The sequence below is a fragment of the Cryptosporidium muris genome, genomic scaffold (assembly GCF_000006515.1).
Source record: "Cryptosporidium muris RN66 scf_1106632373425 genomic scaffold, whole genome shotgun sequence".
Classification (NCBI taxonomy): domain Eukaryota; phylum Apicomplexa; class Conoidasida; order Eucoccidiorida; family Cryptosporidiidae; genus Cryptosporidium; species Cryptosporidium muris.
Genome location: NW_002196577.1, coordinates 508,484 through 528,544, shown reverse-complemented (window position 1 = coordinate 528,544; position 20,061 = coordinate 508,484). Strand labels below are relative to the sequence as shown.

Genomic DNA, 20,061 nt, shown 5'->3' with positions numbered 1-20,061 from the left:
TTGTTGGTTTTGTTGTTGTTTCAGTAGTATGTGTTGTTGGTTTTGTTGTTGTTTCAGTAGTATGGGTTGTTGGTTTAGTTGTAGTTTGGGTAGTATGAGTTGTTGGTTTTGTTGTAGTTTCAGTAGTATGGGTTGTTGGATTTGTTGTTGTTTCAGTAATATGGGTAGTTGGTTTTGTTGTTTCACTACTATGAGTAGTTGGTTTTGTTGTAGTCTCAACACCATGTGTTGTAGGTCTTGTGGTTACTTCAGTATTATGAGTTTTTGGGGTAGTTGGTGCTTCTGTATGATGAGTAGTGGGTCTTGTTACTGTTTCAGTAGTAAATGTATGTTCACTATCTGGTTTATTTTCTGACTTATTTGTACTATATTTATTTCCTCTCGGACTAGTTGTCTCTTCTTGATGATTTGTTTTGTCTGTTGTATGGAGATCTGTATGTATTGTTGTCTCAAGTGAGTGAGAAGGTATAGTTGTATCATGATGTTCAGAACTTGTTGCACCAGTAGTAATCATTGGTTCATGAGTAGTTAAAGGAGGTGGTTGTGGTAAATTAGGTCCAAAAATAAAGTTGACTTTTTCTGTCTGCCACTTTTTATTTTGGATCGTATTTATATCTGGATTTGTAGAGTAATGTTCTCCAGTTCCATGCTTATTATCATGATTATTATTGATATTCTCGAGCTGATTATGCAACTTTACTACCTGCAATGCATTTGACCCCATTTGTGTATGGGTATTTAGATGATCATATATATTATGATCATGTTGATGTTCATATTGGGTATCTTGGTAATAGTTTTGAATATTTCCGAGTAAATTATCCACATGATTATGATCTACCACATCTTCGTGTATAAACAATACATCTTGATGTGCAATAGTTACTATTGGGATGATAAGCAAGAATATAAGATATAACTGTGTCATTTTTCCTATTTTTTCATAATATAATGGAAATACCTCACTGGTACTTTTTAAGTCTCTTAGAGGCGTCTCACCCTCTAACCGCTTGCCATACTCTCCCAAGTCTATGTAATAACCGGGTTACATATTGTCAAGTAAGTTACATGTTAAGTAATATGTTATTAATATTTGTAGATTCCTTTTTCCAATTTTATTTTATTTACTTTTATGCACCATAGCACATAAAATTAATTTTTTATGATATTTGTTAATATAATATGAATTTTTGCCTTCGCATTATTATAATGACCCGTGGTTTAGTAGAGTCAAATTACTTTATTCTATATCTTTTTTTATATTTCATATTGTTGACTTTATCTATTTGTCAAATAACTACATATACAACTGGTGCACCAGATAGAAGCTATTATTTTCCTATTGGATTTAATATGGCATCATATTATCAAGGCCCTAGTATTAGTGATTATTTAGCTATTGATAGTCAAACAACAAACTTTATAAGCCCTTGTCAATTTATGCATCCAATTACGATACAATTTATAGGAATGTATCCTGATTGTAATGATACTCCAATAAAATCTATTGAATGCGATTTAAATGTATTGAGGTTGAAATTATCAAATTCACAATTTTCACTAAGTTATAACTTTTTATATGATGCTTGCAACATGTTAGCTAATATTTTAAAAAATAGTACAACAAGTTATGCTAATTTTGATGGTGCAAATAATATTACTATTTGGTTAGAAGGATCTAAATTAGAAAGTATTGTCTCAAAAATAAATGAAAATATTCCAAATAATATCCCAACAATTTTACCTTCAAGTGTAGAGTATCAATTTGATCAAACTATTTTTGGTAGTAATATTAATAGTTCAGTAGGTATTGGACCTTATTTATTCAAAACAATATCATTTCCACTTTTAGTAAGTGTCGATTATTCTTCAATAATGCCTGGGGTAAATTCATATGGTACTAATGTTCCTTATATAAGATTTTCAATGAATCTATCTCTAAGCTTAGAAAAATATCACCAAGAAGTAAGTTTATCTTCTTTATGGACTCCTATATATGGATTTGGAGGATACTTTCCTTTAATAATTCCAAATGACAAATTTCCGAATAGTGTGATTTATACTACATTTACAAATATTTCAATGTCTGATTCATTTGTAGCATGGGGAAATATAAATATACCATTAACAAGTCCATTAATAAGACTAATTCCTCCATCAAATATTCCAAATACTTCTATCAACTGTACAAGTAATTTTGACTTTTATTATCCATCAATTATAACACCTAATGGGGAAGTAAACGAATATCCAAAAAATTTGTCCTCCCTATTAAAAAATGAAACAAATGAATTTATAATTAGAAATACAATCTCTGGTCAATCGTATTGGAATAAAATCCCATTTGGTGCAAATTGGTATACTGTAGGATTTCCAGTTTCTTCTCCTAACTGTCAGTGGATTGAAACGGGTAACTATTTGGGAGGATGCTATTATAATGGTACATTTCCACTTGCACCTAATATATTAAATAAGGGATTTAAAGATACTTTATGTAGTCAACAAGTTCAAAATACTTCTGATGTATACATGTCTGCATTTTACCCTCAACCACTAGAATTTGTTGGCTATGGTGTTTCAGATTCTCAGACATTAATATCAGGATTATATCACTATGGAATGCTTAAATCAGAGAAAAATATAAAAGATACCTTACGAGATCCAGATACTATGTATTTTGGGAACTATCCATCTTATCACCTAGTTGCAAATACAGCACCAGTTCAGATTACATCCCCTACTCCTCGTTTAAGTGCTCCATTTGTTCAATATTCTGGTAGAAATATGGAAATAGGTGATCCTTTTTTTAATTTTAATTTTCAGTATATGCAGGATAGGTTTGGACATTGTGCTGAACCAAATGAATGTTGGCAGTGTTCAAATCCTCGTATAATACCTTGGAAAGTTAAACCAATTGATCAGCAGAATTTCATAGAATTTTGTACATCGAATATAACTGAAATAAATAACTTTGAAATGAACCAATTTAGATATTATTATGGAGAATTTGGTGATACAATTTCTGAACAGCAAGAAAATGGGGTATCATCATGCATAATTAGTAACCCTAATAGATGGATACCAGTCGCTAAAAACGCAACAAATTTTACATTGGAGGCTGGAAATTATCATACAGATAGAATCTTTATATATTATTCAATCTCAAATGATACATGTTGCTCCCCACTAAATGCTTTTGTATTTTTCCAATATTACTATACAATAGTAACTAGTGAATATCAACCTATTCAGTTGACTCAAATAGTTCCTTATACAGATCCATTTGTGGGTGCAATATTACCTGGAATATTTATGAATAGAGGTTTCTCATATTCTTTTTATATCGATGTTTTTCCTGATAATATTTGGACAGAAAATAGTTTATTAATTTTAAAGTCTTGGTTACTATGTCCAAATATTTCAAACATTGAGTTAGAAATATATCCAAAGAATGTAAAAATAAATGATATTCTTAGTATTGGAGGAAAACTTGGTGCATCTATTTATATTCCTCCTTATACAATGCAAACATATTATTATAAGCCGACATTTTGTGTTATGAGAGCAGCTATTTTCGTTAATGAGACAGTTGCACTAGCTAAGACATCTTACTTTGAAACAATAAACTTTGAAGAATATAAGGATAAAACTGTGAAGGTTTATTCATCAGATGAAGGAGTACATGAATATGTTGAATGGTTACTAGTAAATAATGGATTTATATCTTTTGGATCCAAAGTATTGGAACCAAATCCTGGAAATACATCAATTACAGATGCAATATATACTGCAATGAACATATCTCATCAATATAATTTCACTATTTCTCCATTTCTATTTAATGCTATAGCATTAAATACCCCTGTATTTACCCCAGATAGTCAAGTATTTGAGATGATTATTGCTGGACAACACAACCGTTTCGGGTTAAGATTACCTGCAACACAACCTCAATGGTATGTATACTTGCGTAATACAGATAAGTGGGATCAAGGTTGTTTCGTGCCTTGTAAAGGAGATATGAATAGAACACCCTATTTTCAATGGTGTATCCCAGAGAACAACAGCGAAACTTATAATTATAATATTTGTAATTACACAGTAATAAAGACTTCTGCTTTTGATTCACAAAGTCAAATTGAAGATGCAATAGCTGTAGTGACAAATCCAGTATCATACTTATCATATGTTGACACAATGAGTTTAGTTAATGCATTATTCTCTCAACCATTATCAGTTGATATTATATGGAATGATTATTTTGATATTATATATCAGTATGCAATTGAAAACAATAATGTCCCATTTAATCAGGACTATCCATTTGCCCAACCAATAACATTATCTGTTATAAATAGAATTCTTTCAACTTCCTATTATAATCCAGCTAGTTATATAAATACAGATTTACCGTTTAATTCTATAAGAAGAATATACAATACTATTGAATGTTTTTTAATTGATGGAATAAATAATTTAGTAATGAATACTACTGATTTGCTAATAATAACAAATCCTTTCATAATAACAAAAGAAAAATATAAGATAATATTTGATATTTACCAATCAATAGCAGCTAGAAGAAGCTATGTACAAGGAGTTAATAGTAAGTTCGAATTTTTCATAGAAAAATCTGGAATGAGCATATTTAGCTATACTTACAATCAGCTGGATTTGAATGAAGGAATTTCAATAGGGGGTGTAAAATTTCCAAAGATTAATATATCTCAATTTTCTAATTACTATTTTCAATTACATAATGGAACTTATTTTCAAGAGAATCCAGAGTGGTACAACATATCGGCATCTGCTCAGGGTTTAGAACTATGTACAAAAAGTCATTTAACAATAACAACTGTTAAAGCTAACAACTATCTAACTAATTTTCTTATATCAAAAGTAAATAATATAGTTAGTAATTATCCATTAATTTTAAGTACGATTGTACTTTGTACAATTGAATTTGAAGTATGGGACCTTAGTGATAGCTTAGAATTCTCATTTTATTCTTATTGGAATACAACCTTGGATTATTCAAATATAAAGTGTGCTGCAAAGGATAGGATAACAAATAATTTAGATATAAAACATTGCAAAACAAAATTATTTTTTAATAGTATGGAACAAAAGGTTGAATTTAAGTGTTTCTGCAATGCAATAACATATTTTGGTTTAGTTGGATCATTGCAATCATTTTCTACTAAAACTTTAAATAAAGAGGTATTATCTTATAACAACATACCAAATACTATACAGCCATTTATGTCAATAGCCTATTCAATGATCAATAGCTTTTGTAATGACTGGATACCAATAAATATTCAGCTTCACAATATACCAAAATCTATATTAAATATACAACCAAAACTGAACTTTGAGTGCATTTTACCAGATCAAATATATTCAAGTAATGAATTCTGCATATCAATAGCAAATTTACTAGAAAATTCAACCAACTCATATTCTAGGATAGGTATGAATATGAATATTACATACTTTTTATTACCAAGTTTACTTAATAAAGAACTTTTACCAATAAACCCTCATATATGGAGGCCTGATAATACAACATTTAACAATTTAAAATTTAAAGGAGTTTCAGTTTTTTTAAATATCTCAGTAATATGGAATAAATCTGATGGACATACTGTATTTTCTTTGTATAATAGTTTACTATTTGATATTTTTATGACAGAGACTAAGACTTTTAATAATAGCCTATTATCTATGTACTTTAAAAATAGTTATATTAGAGCACCTAATACATATCTTAATGGAAACTTACCAATTGTATCAATGATTCCTAGCATTGTTCCATTTTCAATGTCAAGTACTAGTAAATCATGTAAGATGGAAGCAAGCCTTTTGAGTAATAATCCTGAAATTACCTACTTTTTTTCAAAAATCAATAATTTACACATGAATAATTTAGCTTTCAATTCTTCATTAGATATAAGTGCAATTGAATGTATAGCAAATATAAATAATACAATGATGCAAACTATCGAAATTTTAAATTGTTCAAAAGGAAATGATAAACCTCATAATAATTTGATTTTTCAAAATCCAATATATGGACCAATATCATTACTAAAAATAGATACATCTCTCGCTTCAAATACAGTAAAAATGTCTCAAAATTCTATTATACTAAATAGTGAAATAATAACACCAAATATTAAAGGATCTCTTCCTACGGTTATATCGTCAAAGTATCCACTTTTAAGTGTCAATGTTGGAAGATCTCTTACTTTTGATCAACAAATGATTTCCTTTGGGTACTGCTCTTCAATCTCTACAGGTTGCGATTCTTGTAGATGGACAAGTAGCTATCAACCTGCCTTCCAGTTCCTAAATAGTAAATTCAAATATTTTTGTGCTACAACAAAAGAATCAGATGAAATTGAAGCTATTAGTCAAGGATTATTAAATACTTGCCTAGAAGATGGCTCATATTGGGGCAAGGCTTGTTCTAAATCCCAAACAAATTCAACTCTTTTGGGTAATTCTACAAATGTAATTATTGAAACTATTCCACAAGATTCGTTGTATTATTTAGTTCTGTCTATTGGTTTAACAGATACTAAAATGCATGTCACAGGTTGTAAATCTTTTGTCATAAAATCAGTCCCAGATCCTCTACCATTCATTATTATTTCACAACAAGTCTCTGAACCTATTTCACTAGGTCATAATTCATTTATTAATTTTCAGATAACATACACAAACAATCCATTGTGGAGTAATATGGTAGTAAAAAATTTTGCTTATGCTTACATCCCAAGTATAGGATATGTTCCTTTAGGAGTTTATCCTAATGAGTTCAATTTAACTAAATTAGAAGTTATAGATATACAAAGAATTGATATCTCAATATATCTTAATTTCACTTCATTAAGTATTAATACAAATACTTTTCAATATGCTACAGTATTATTTATAATGTTAAGAGAAGATATTGATTACTTTGGTGAATCAAATCTCACTATTATTAGAGAACAAACTGAATTACAAAACTTACTAGGTATAAATGGTTATGTTGCTTATACATGGAAGGATATTCCAATATTAAATTTTAATGATAATATAGAATTAAAGATATTATCTGCCCCTTTTGGGATATCTGCAGTTCCATTAAAATATAATATTACAAGTTATTCTAATAAGGTTATATTCAGGTATTCGTTACTAATAATGGATAATCCTATACTAAATGATAGTACTAATGCAATTCTTTTATCATATTTATCATCAGACATTCCAGATTTTGTACGTTTTCCATCATTGTCAAGTAATTGGAAAGTGTACTTAATTATTCATGATAAAACTAATTATCCATTGTGTAGAATTGAATGTGAAACAGAAATATTTGGTAATAAACACTATAGTCGCATGTTTTGCTTAGAAAGTAATGTTCCAATCTGTCCTTATGATCTTATAAGGAATCAACATTTAGATCCAAATAAATTCCAAAAAGATACTATAATTCAAGATTTTGTCCTAATGAAAAAATATTTTACCTCAAAAATAATGGGATTCAACTCATTTGATCAAGTAATGACAGGAGCCATTATTTCAAATAATTTAAATATATTTTCATTAGATAAAATTCAAGATATTGGAGAGACATGGATCTCACAATATATACCTAAAATATATCATGATATTAGCACTTCTTATATAAATCTACTTTCAATGATCTCAATAATAAAATATATTATTTCATTAGGGAAAGTAACAACTTTATTAAAATGGTGGTCACAAGAAGAAATAAATAAATTGGTTCTTAAAAGTGAGTGTGGTTATAATTATGACTATCCTTACTTAATAACAGAGCTCCTAGACTATGTAATTGCCTTTAATTTAGCTCAAAATTATACAAATATAGTATCCTTATTAGGTTGTGCTTCAGTTAATCAATGGTCTCTAAGAAATACATTAAATACGTCAATTTCATTAAATGGAAATAAAAGTGGAGTGTCTATCAATGCAGAAATATTTTCATATATAAATCTATTAAAGGGAGTTAATACAAATCATGGAATGTATATTTCTTCTATTAATTTCTCAGGAGACATTAATTTATTAAACCCTGTATTTACTAAAAATATATTCTATACAATAAATGAAAAGATTACTGGATATAATAAAACCTGGAGTTCTAGTTTATTTTCTCAGTGTAATGATATTCGGTACACAATTATATCAATAAAGTCCCCTTATCAATCTTATATAAATGAACTAATTCAGTATGATGAGACTAATAATACAGACAAATACTTCACAATAATGCAAAGTTATATATCTCGATGTGGGAATGAATTCCAACTTTTTAATTTGAAAAATAATTTAACTTTAACAATAGATCCTAAATATGTTCCAAAAGTTTTACCAAGTGGACTTGTATCCTATTCATGTGCTGTAAAATCTGATAGTGGCGTATGGCTCACAGAAAATTGCATTACTCAGCAAAATTCGGATATATTAACTTGTCATTGTAATATACTTGGAACATACGGTGTGAGTATTAAAAAACAACAATACCTTTCTAATCTAAGCATTACTCTTTCTCATAATCCGGGTTCTATACAATATGTACAAGTAAATCAAAACTCTTTCGAAGTAATTAATGGGAAATTTCTTTATAATAACCAAGAAGTAATGAATATTCCAATTCAAAAAGATATAATAATAAATTCAAGTGGTCTTAGTGTAGATGGATTCCCTATTCCTATCAATAATTCTAATATTTTCCTTAATATTACCAGTTTTAGCATAAGACAAAGTGGGATCTTTGGGACTATAACTATAGAATCTAATGAATTTAATGGAACTCTTAGAGGACAAAATTTTTTGAGGAATAATTTATATAGTAGTCATTATGATCAAAATCAAACTATTGTTATTATATAAGTAGATTGATTTGTTCCTTATATCTAAGTCTAAATAAGAAGTTCAAGTTATATTAAAAAAATCTTAGAGATATGGTACCTCACTTTTTATAATGAGTTCAGTTCCATTAAATCTTATTAAATATAATAATATATTGTTAAACACTAAAACCTCTAATATTATTTTTTATCTATTCAAGTTATTAATACAAATTCCCTTCCTTATAAAGTGTACTGGTTTGACAAATACCTAATATTTTATTGATATGCTTTCAAATTAAGAGTTAGCTTTTCTAAGATTACTTTTTTAAAACAAAAGGTAGACACAGATAGACATACTAATACTAAAAAGTAAGTACTGTTAAATGCATTCTACATAGCTATTGATGCAGTAGTAATAAGTTTTTGGAGTGCCCATAGGGATTATGTGAGCGGGTAATATATTTCAATCTAATATTGACAATTCTACGGTATGAATAGACTCTGGGAATATTGGTTAATATTGGATTTACTTCATATTAGACATAGAATATTTGCTTATTTCTTCAAAGGTATCCTTATGCTTAAATGTATGTATTAAATGATTATAGGAAGCTTCATTTTCGTATTGATTATTAAAATGATGTACTATTATGTTGGGGTATATATATCTCCAACTCATACTATGCCAAATAGATACACTATGTTTCTATCTATAAATATAGAAAGTGATGCTTCATCAATAATAGGAATTACTAAGAAACGGAGGTTCCAAGGATATTCCTTTAAGAAAACAAAAGAATCTGAGGAGGATCTATGTGAACCCTTAAACGCTAATCACAGTATAATTAATAAGTTACCTTACTTTATAAAAAAAAAATTAATAAATGGGAAATGGAGGAATTCAGTTAAGAATAAAGCACAGGGGTTTAAACTATCAAATAAAGGACCAAAAACTATAGACAAGAACACTACTCAAGCAGATACAACTTTGTCAAATGAGCTCATTTATGAAAAAGTATCTCTTTTAGACTATTCACTATCTGAATTCAGAGAGCAGAAATCAGTGACTGAAAATAATATAGAAAAAGATAGTTTATATATAAATGATACTACAAATATATTTTCAGAGGTTGTTTTATTAATAAGTCTCAATAAGGTAAAATTCAAACTAACTTATCATATTTTTATAGACTTTATTTAAGACTCTCAAACTTTATAATCTACAGAGTAAACCATCTAAGTCACCTTTTCATAAAGGTTATAATAACAGTACAAATATTAAACCTAAATATAAGAAAATTCCAACTAAAGATTTAAGTGATAATGTATTTAAAAATGAAATAATTCAAATGATATACTTTAGATCTTTGTTAGAAGATAACAATATTAATGAAGTTTCAAAATATGAAGAACTTCCAGTAAGTTTATTATTGATAATTTTGAGGACATAACTTAACTTTTATCCAGTTAATTTCTTATGCAAATGATATATTTGAGAAGTAAGGCAAACAAATATGCAAGAATATAATGAGCTAAATATATATTAGTAGGTATTCCATTTTCATATCTTAATATTATTTTACTTCTGACATATAGCGACCAAGATTATGAAGAAATTGGAATTGATCTTTTATAGGAAGAACTATAGATTTTTTATATAAGAGTTCAAGGGATATACCATTATTAATCATATCACTTTCAAATTTAGTGAAAGCCTGAATAAGTCTTTTTAGTGCTTCATATTCATTACCATCATATAATTCTTCACTTATCGATTGAATAACTTGATCATCTAACTCATCAAGAGTAATATGCAGTTTATTTTTAAATACTTCAGCTAGTTTGATTCTATTTAAACTGTGTTCGAGCCCTTGTTTTTTAAAGATCTTATTTATTCCAATACCAATAAATATATCCAAGGCTTCAATTCGATGTATAACTGATTTATTGTAAATAAACACTCCATACATATCTTTGGCAATTTCCTTAGCAAGTTCTCTATCTTTATATTGATATTCCATATTTCCAAAATAAGGTAAATGTGAAATAAACCGGCGAAGGCCATTACTATTAAAAACATATTTAGATTCATAAATTTCGTTAACTTTATCTTCACAAAGCAAAATTATATCCCTTTCATATAATCTCCATGATTTTATAAACAATTGATACAAGATAAATTCTTGCTTTTCCATTTTAATACTTAGTATTTGTTTGATTTTTTTAGTACTGAATGGAATAATAATGGAACCTACTTCCTGGAAGAAATATTGTGCAAATAATGTAGCTATTTCATCACGGTTTTCCTGAATTTCTGCAAATTCCACTGCAGGAGCTATTTGTCCTAATTTACTATTGAAATCATAATGTTTCAACCAGGATAACCAGAGCCATTTTCCGTTGTTTCTTGCAACACCAGCTATTGCATATTTACTTTCTACTACTTCTTTTGGGAGTTTTATTGTACTCATATCAGTGGAAATATGATCAATATTAGATCTCTCCCATTTTAGAAAATTTTTGATAATTGTTGCAACTATTCCATATTTTAGCCATGGTTTAAATTTATTTGTATCATTCAAAATTTCATAGAAAATTATCTGGAGATCTGAATTTTTAGCCATTCGATCCATAATTTTAAATAGAGTTGCTACCTCTTGTAAAGATACTGACATTCCTAGGAGCTTATTCTCAAAATTCCCAAGTAATGACTCATTGAAAAATGCCAAAAATGTTATCATTCTGTTAATTTCTGCACCAGAAAATGTGACAAAAGTACTTGTAGGATCTACTTTTCTATGAGGATACTGAGGTGAATATTTCCAGTCCCATACACCAGATTTAAATTCACAATTCTTATTTTTATAATATTCTTCTAGCTGTTTTATATTAGTTGCTGATCTATTCTCAAATTCCTGGAATGCAGAGATAATATCTGCAATAACAAGTGGAGATATCCCAGGAACTACTGATTTTATCGCATCGACAATTTTAGTATCAGTTTCTGATATTGGATGCATATTATCTAAGGCATTGTGAATAATAAATTTCTCTACTGAACTAACTACCCCATAAACTTCTACTAAATATCCCTCAATAAATGCACAAAGTGCAATACCACGATGAACTAATTCTCTACTTTGGTGTAATTGTTTTAATTCTGAGATATCTTTATCAGTAATAAGTGTTGGACAAAAAAGAGTATTTTTATGTTTAGCTTCATTAATTTTTCCAATAGATAGGAAATGTGATGAATAGAAATTATGCATAGCCTGTGTTGGACTTTCTAATGAAGAAACATCTAACCATAATTTTTCCAAGTGAAAAAATGATTTTAAAAGAACCTTAGTATTTATTATATTTAAATTTTCCAAATTTAAGTAATGAGTCAATATTGATGAAAGTGTATGTATTTGATGAAGTTTCATCTGACGACCTACATAACACCATATGTTCATATCAAAAATAAGTGTTTCATCAGCTAAATCAGATGTGCAAATTCTGAAATAATGGGCCATAGCAAGAAGTCTATTGAGTTGAGATACAGTTAAACCATCACAAGCACTAAAACTGAAAGATATCACTGTATTAGTTTCTGCTTCAATATCACCAATTGTTTTCATAATTGAATATTTCATTTTATCTTCTATATTTATTTTTTCAGAACTATTAATAATTTGACTAGGTAGGATCCATGTGTTTAAACTCTTATTGAATGATGCAATGGGGAATCTAAATGATTTATTAATATAATCTAGTAAACTTCTTCCATCAATTTGATTCTGTGGAAAAGAAACAAATTTTATTTCACAGAATGTTAAGAATCCAGTTATTAACATTGACAACATTTGAGGAGTTAACCAAATGTACAAGGGAGAACAAGATTGTTTTAAAGCAGTTTCTAATGTGATCCCTCCAGAATTCATTAATTTAAGAGCAGCTCCAACACATTTTTCTTTTAATACATCGAGATTTTTGTCTATTGCATCATCATTGAAATAGGCAATTAATAATCTAGCAAAATTTACTACTTCAAAGCTTAATGAGTTATATGGAGATTTATCTTCCAAGGTTCCAGAAACTATCCCAAGTGGTATATCAAATGGTAAGTATCCTTCATCTGTAATCACTCTTTGTGACGAAAATCTTTTAAATAATTGTATTATTGTCTCTTCATTACTATAAGCAAAATTAATATTTATATAATCAAAGAAACCAGTTGCTATTTTATTACAAATAGCTTTAGAAAAATGACCTTTTGGAATATTATCAAATATGCTTTCACTTAAGTTAACTCCTCGCTTAATATTATCTTCTATAATTAATTTGAAATTGATATTATCTAACTGAGTTATAAGAACTGGATCAAATCTTTGTAAATAATGTTTAGAGAAAGATTCCAGAAAACCTGATAAATTTTCTATTTCTTGATCATAAAGACTACCAGGAATTGAGATTTTTACTTCAACTTTTGAAACAATACCAAAATCTTCAGTTAATTTACCCAAAACCCCGAATTTCGGAGGATTAGGTAATTTTAGATTTGTTTCAGATGTATCTTTGGGTTCTTCGATTTGTGGTATCCTGTATAAATTAATAAGCCATTGTTTCTTATTCATATTTAAAGGTTTTTGTTCTAATTCATAAGATTCAAAAGCAGAAAGCATATTTTTTATTTCTAAATTTGTTAGCCAGTTTTTTGCAAGTTTCAAAGAAAATACCTCAATTACATTAGAAGTAGTCTTTTTATTTTTCTTAAGAATCTCTATAGTAGCTAAAATACATTGCTTAGGAAGAAGTGGTACACTTTTCTTATTTGGATAAAAGTGCTCAATCCAATAATTAAAAAATGTACACATTGAAATAGAACGATTTACTCGCCAAATATCCATGGATTCATTCTTCAAATAGTTTAATAGTGACCCCCATGTATATGCTTCTACTATATTATTTGAATCATCTGATTCTTTATGTGAACTAAATATTTGACTTATTGGTATGAGCTTAGTGAAATCAGGAACATTCGGAGGTAGAAATACCCAACCTATTTTAGGTTTATAAATAACTCTTGATGCAGCAAATGCCTGCTCATCTGAAAGTGCACCACGCATATTATAGTGATAATAACTAAATGTTTTACATACTTTGTATATTTCTTCAATAATATCTTCATAAATAAAATCTTGTTCTGGATCATTCCTTAGCAAATGTGTTAAAGTTTTTACAAACTCATTATCTTCTGGATTACTAATTAATGCTTTAATTACATCGGCAATACTTAAATTTAGTTCATGTTGTAATATCCTTTCAAATGCCTTCAGAAAATAAACTTGAATATATCGAGCTTTATTAAGTATATATTTAGGATATCCCTTAAGTTGTCTCATTTGAAGCACTGTAGCCTTTGAAAAAGATGGTTGTGGTGATTTTATTAACCAACAACCATGTATAAATATTGCTCTAGAAGATGAAAAAATATCATTATCAGTAGCCTCTCTACCTATTTGATTTGATACATCCTGTTTAAGATATTTTAAATATTCCAACAATTTATAGATTGCATGAGTCATTACTGGCATATTTAGCCAATTTCTATCTAAATTTTTACTTAAGACATCATAAAAAATTACATCTAAAGTATCTTCACTTTGAATTGAATGTGCACTCAAAACTTCATATATCTCTTCACTAGATATTGTAATAGGAAATAAGTATGTATTTTCAAAAAATAATTCTAAAAATGCTCTTATAAGTTGTATTCTATTTTGTTCAATTTTATCTAATGTACTTAATATTGATACTGGGATTACCTGAAATTTCATTCTTTCCAAAAGATCTGGCAAGTCAAATTGAGTTGGTAATTCTATATTTAACCAATCTTCTTTATAAAGGGGTTCTGGAATTAAAGAATTATGATATATTCGCTGAATATATTCATCTTCAGATTCTTCACCCATTGGAAAAATAGATTGTTCATATCTTACAAAATTCTTCCAAATATATTCAAGATAGTTCTCTGAAGTTCCATCTGGATAAACTTCTTTTAACCAAGATACTTGCAACTGTTTACCTAATTCTTTATATAAAGGGGAACTATTTGAAATAGAATTAATAAAAGCAATACAAACATCTTTTATATCATCTATTGGTTGCTCAGTACCTGTATTCATTTTAAATTTCCAAAATGATAATAAATATGCAACAAAAAGAATTACTCTATTTCTGAGATAATGTGGTAATGTAGAACAATCTGGATCAATTAAACTCTTCCAACTTCCTCCATTTGTATCTGATAATGAATATTTTTTAACCTTCCAATGAGATAATGGAAATCCATTAGGATAATCAAATGGTGGTTTACTATAAAAACTGGAAAGTCTCAAATCTTTTGTTAATCCTTTTACACTCCTTAAAATAATATCTTCTTCTTCAAAAAATTCTTTATATATATTTTTGCATACAGAAAAGGAAAATACTTCTAAATTTAAATTCCTCAAAATTCTTGATATTGCCAAAGGGAAAATATCATTTAATCCATACTCACTACTCTTCTTTTGCCGTATAAGGTTTTGTAATTCTATTTTATAAAATTTTGCAACTTTAGCTATATTACATATATCCTCAACTGTTAATTTTATTCTACTTAAACCTGATATTTTTAGAAATTGAGAAATATTGGGATATAATGATAATGCTCTATTTAATTCTATTGCCATTAAACCTGTACATATAGGTATTGAAGTACTCAATATTGTCCCATCTGACAAAACTTTTCCAATTTGTGACCAAATTATTACCTCAGATGCTCTTTCTGGTATTCCTTTTGAAGAATATGAAACAAGTGAATCCCTTGATAATTTTGTAGATACTAAAAATCCTCCATCAATATCTTTAGTTAAATGAGTAGCACGTTTAAGAGCTAATAATAAAACATTTGTTGAATATCTTGGATAAATTTGATTATTATCCTTTATGCCAATATCTTCACAAATTCTTTTTGCAATATCTTCATCAATCTGTGGTTTTGCTTCAATATTTTGAATTATAAGACACGCATTCAGAATTTCTGTACATTGCATTAAAGAATGATCAGTTGGATGAATCTCATTAAGTAAAAATATTGCAGCAGCAGCAGAATCAAACATTATTGTCTTTTGAGTATGTTTTAAATAACTAGATTGAACTTTTAGTGCTGCTTTTTTATGTGGTAATGGAAGTCTATTATAATACCTAAGATCATCTGGAGCACTAAGAAGATTAAACATATTAAATAAATCTTTTGAAGATATTATTGTAACTCCACTATTACTTATAGATGGATTTGGAAATTTAAATACTTCACCACATATATACATAAAATCACCAAATTTTGAATCTAAAAAATCAGATGGTGTCAATTTATCTATTTGTTCAATATAATCTTCATATCTTGTTGCTGCGATTAATGAATTACAACAATTTTCTTTAGTTCTTAATGGATGAGATAAATATAAAATCATTCTTAATCCAAGACAAACATCTTCAGTTAAAAGAAATATATCATCAACCCCTAATGTTGTTCTAAGTTGCATTGCAGCCTGTCTAGCAAGTGTTACAAGAATTTCTGGTGATCCAATAAATTGATTAATCTTTTTTTTATCCTGATATGCATCTTCATAAAGATTTAAACATTCTGCTGATGTTCTAAATGTATTTATTCCATTTCTACTTGGTTCTAATAATTTTATATTCAAACTTTCCAAATTTTTATAATTAACATCTCCCCATAATTCCTCTGAATAATCTCTAATTGGTATAGGCGTATATGTTGCCTCACCAAGTTTTTTAATATCTTTTAATGTAGATACATTAAAAGGTAAAAAATATTCTTCTAATCTATTTTCTGGAACTTTATATATCCTTTCTGATGATTTCTTTTTCTTCTTATATTTCTTATTCTTTTTATCTTTCTTTTTTGTAATATTAATACTATCTACTTTAAATGCTTTTGGAATATCCTTCATATCTGTAACTATTGAATTACTCAATTCACTAAGTCCTAATTTTGTTGCAGAATTTATTTCTAAATTATTTGATGGAATCCCACCTATTTGTATTTGAAATAATTGTTCTGCAAGTCTTTTTGCTGTTTCTGTCTTAGGTATAATAGTAGGTACTAATACTGGAGATTGAATAAATGTCCTTGGATCAAATGGATTAATAGATTCTTGTTGATATTGTGGTATTAAACCATTATTTCCTAATGTTTCAGGGTAATATGAAGATTTTCCAAAGTTATCTTTATAACACTCAGTATATATTATAAATCTTAATATAGTAATAATACCCAAAAAAAATCTACAAAAATTTGTAATTACATTATTTTTGAGATATATTATTATAAATTTATTCATTATTCTATATTTATACATAAATATCTTATTTAACAATGGTACATCTTGATATATAAAACTTTTCATTACATCAAATCATAACATATATGATCTTAATTAAATTAATTTCCTGTAATTATCTGTTTCTAATCTTTGATATATAATTAAATCAAGTAACTAATATCTTCTAAAATTATTGTCTTTGTAATAAAAGTAACAAATATTAATTAAATTTAAATTATACTTAAAACCTTCTCACTATTTTTAGATCTACTATAAAAATAATAATAATACCGCCTGTTGAGATACTACTATACCTCTTAAAGGGTACATCTTGTTTAGTAAGAAAAAGTAAATAATTTTTAAATATGTTTTTTTTTTTTTTCTTTTTTAAATATTATAAATAAATAATTATATATATATATGGTTTTTTATGGTTATTAACTATATATCTTATAATATTTAGTTGAGTAACTTTTAATATAACGTTTTAACTTTATATCAAAGATTTTATTATTAATGATTTTAATATTAATATTTAGGTTATATATAAAAAATCTACAATCTTTGGATTATATATAAGGAATCTACAATCTTCTTTTAAATATTTCCAACTAAATAACTAAGAATAAAGTAAAGAGGATTTTAAGTAAAATAACATCTAATGTAAATATATAATTTAGGAATTATATAGGAGAAATTTTTTATATATATTTCATCTTTATATTTTAATAATCCTACTGATAAATGTCTTACTAAATATTCTTCTTTCAATAATACTAATATAATCAAAGTTAAATAATATATTAAATATAACTCTATGCAATAAAATAATTTAATATATTAAAAAAAAAAAAAAAGATGTAAATAGTGATATTAAATTGAAATAAAAATAATTACCTAAATATTCCTTTTTTTTTTCTTATAAAAGAGAAGTCTAATTATAATCTAATTAAAGTATTGCACAAGATACTTTTAAATATGTAATGAATATATATAGCACTATTTAATGATGATAATATTGTCAAACTTACAAAATTTTATTCTGATACGTACACAATGCGGGTTTAAGAGTTCTTAATACTTTTAATATATGCACAATAAGCACCACTATATAGTGGCGTTACTAAATAAGACCTGACTTATAATATTACTATTGAAGGTTAGATATTTATTGGATAGCAATATTGAAATAGGGATAAAATAATATTATACATTAATTTCAGTAATAATTTTTTTTTTTCTTGCAATAACTATTTCATATGTTGTAGGTATAATTTATAAGGAGACTTTATAATTACTGGAATAATCTTACTCTTAAAGATATGTCACCTCTAAAATATATGGGAAATTCTGTAACTTCATGCTTGTTATTCTTAGCTTATTTTAGTCCCAGTAAAGTATATAGTAACTCTTTAAGATCCGATCGTTATATTCTTACCTCTGGATATGTTAATACAAATAATACAAAGGATTGTATTAATTCTACTCTTCTTAGTGGTATAGATAATTTCCATAATATTGCGGAATTAAATGATAATAATAATATAACAAATTTATCTCAATATTTAACTGATATAAATATGGATAATAATAGCATATCCGCTTTATCAAAGAGTAATAAAGATATTCCTAGCGATAATATAATGGACTCTGTAGAAAAAGGATATAAAGTATCCAAGGATTCTGTAACAATAATAGAGGATTCTATGGATCTATCAAAGAATTTTGTTGGGATATTAAAGGATTCTGTTGATATTTCAAATGATTCTATACATGATATGTTAAATAATTCTTTAGTAATATCAGAGAATTATATAGAAAATTTAGATTCCATTGATATAGAGGAGTTAGTAGCAGTTCCTGAGTTAATGCAGTATGGATATAAATTACGAAGGAAAATGCCAGTCATTAAAAGTATAAGGCCTATCAGACCAAGGAGACGAACTAGAGGGAGAGAACCTAGTTCTTATCCTGAAACAGTGACTTTCATTAATGAAGAAGATTTTGTAGAAATGTGGGAACCATATTGGGATTATGAGTTATATAATTATATTTTAAATAAGAGAAAGAACTAGATATTTTATATGTAAGTATCTTATAAAATAGGTATAAATATATTACTGTTGATCTTTCAATGTTTTATTATACATATATATGGTTTGAAGTTATCAAGTAATCTTTGTTTTATCCGATCGAGATGTTGAGATTTATAATGTTATATTTTTACTATAATTATATTATTTTGCGGTATTAGCTCTATGGTTTTTTTCTCATGAGATTATGAATTCCAAGTTGTTGAATTACTATTTCTTGATATATATTCTGTGCAATTGAATATAACTAGTACAAACTGAGACTAATTCCATTATAAAGATACAGGTCTATACTTCTTAGATTATGAATATTTTGTGATGATTAACTCATTTTCTTATTAATTATTAATATACTCAAGGAAGTTTGATTTCTACTCTAATATATCCAGATTATTGGTATTTACTATACTATTAGATTTAGATATATCTTTTACATGTAGTTATCTTGATTATACTATAAAGTACTAAGATTAATCTTTATTTCTTGTTAAATTAATGTCTTATTGTGAGTAATTTATTGGATTTTCTTTTTTTTTTATATTTTAAGTTTAGGAAGTGACAGTAATGTATTAGAGATGATATTGGGATCCTATTCAATATAAAATAACATAAAATAAGATATATTTGGTAATTATAGAAATAAATTCCTTAAATATAATACTATTTATACCCAATTTAAAATAATAGTTGTATTAAAATATTCATAGAATTATTAGCGCC

At 27.0% G+C, this 20,061-nt stretch overlaps 5 protein-coding genes across 5 annotated transcripts, besides 15 other annotated features; 3 read left to right on the top strand and 2 right to left on the bottom strand.

The window, feature by feature from the left end:
- Positions 1 to 152: a microsatellite.
- Positions 1 to 928, bottom strand: CMU_037520 (uncharacterized protein; the record flags this gene model as incomplete). The annotated part of the gene is made up of 1 exon (XM_002141891.1): positions 1 to 928. A coding segment is annotated over one exon (928 nt), but the record flags the coding sequence as incomplete, so codon positions are not given.
- A 218-nt stretch (positions 929 to 1,146) lies between these two features.
- Positions 1,147 to 1,192: a sequence feature (AT_rich).
- On the top strand, positions 1,183 to 8,913 carry CMU_037510 (uncharacterized protein; the record flags this gene model as incomplete). Its single annotated transcript, XM_002141890.1, has 1 exon — positions 1,183 to 8,913. One exon carries the CDS (start codon positions 1,183 to 1,185, stop codon positions 8,911 to 8,913), a length of 7,731 nt encoding a protein of 2,576 aa, XP_002141926.1.
- Positions 7,570 to 7,597: a sequence feature (AT_rich).
- A 105-nt stretch (positions 8,914 to 9,018) lies between the features above and the next one.
- Positions 9,019 to 9,048: a sequence feature (AT_rich).
- A 465-nt stretch (positions 9,049 to 9,513) lies between these two features.
- Positions 9,514 to 10,324, top strand: CMU_037500 (uncharacterized protein; the record flags this gene model as incomplete). Its single annotated transcript, XM_002141889.1, has 2 exons — positions 9,514 to 10,002; positions 10,064 to 10,324. 2 exons carry the CDS (start codon positions 9,514 to 9,516, stop codon positions 10,322 to 10,324), a joined length of 750 nt encoding a protein of 249 aa, XP_002141925.1.
- Positions 9,736 to 9,759: a sequence feature (AT_rich).
- Positions 10,325 to 10,447: 123 nt separating the features above from the next.
- On the bottom strand, positions 10,448 to 17,332 carry CMU_037490 (uncharacterized protein; the record flags this gene model as incomplete). The annotated part of the gene is made up of 1 exon (XM_002141888.1): positions 10,448 to 17,332. One exon carries the CDS (start codon positions 17,330 to 17,332, stop codon positions 10,448 to 10,450), a length of 6,885 nt encoding a protein of 2,294 aa, XP_002141924.1.
- Positions 12,223 to 12,243: a sequence feature (AT_rich).
- Positions 16,785 to 16,828: a sequence feature (GA-rich).
- Positions 17,167 to 17,299: a sequence feature (AT_rich).
- Positions 17,333 to 17,463: 131 nt separating the features above from the next.
- Positions 17,464 to 17,488: a sequence feature (AT_rich).
- Positions 17,489 to 17,597: 109 nt separating this feature from the next.
- Positions 17,598 to 17,803: a sequence feature (AT_rich).
- Positions 17,804 to 17,942: 139 nt separating this feature from the next.
- Positions 17,943 to 17,981: a sequence feature (AT_rich).
- A 36-nt stretch (positions 17,982 to 18,017) lies between these two features.
- Positions 18,018 to 18,144: a sequence feature (AT_rich).
- A 299-nt stretch (positions 18,145 to 18,443) lies between these two features.
- Positions 18,444 to 18,488: a sequence feature (AT_rich).
- An 82-nt stretch (positions 18,489 to 18,570) lies between these two features.
- Positions 18,571 to 19,323, top strand: CMU_037480 (uncharacterized protein; the record flags this gene model as incomplete). The annotated part of the gene is made up of 1 exon (XM_002141887.1): positions 18,571 to 19,323. The coding sequence occupies one exon, from the start codon at positions 18,571 to 18,573 to the stop codon at positions 19,321 to 19,323; it is 753 nt and encodes a 250-aa protein (XP_002141923.1).
- Positions 19,288 to 19,310: a sequence feature (AT_rich).
- Positions 19,324 to 19,453: 130 nt separating the features above from the next.
- Positions 19,454 to 19,492: a sequence feature (AT_rich).
- Positions 19,493 to 20,061: the final 569 nt, after the last annotated feature.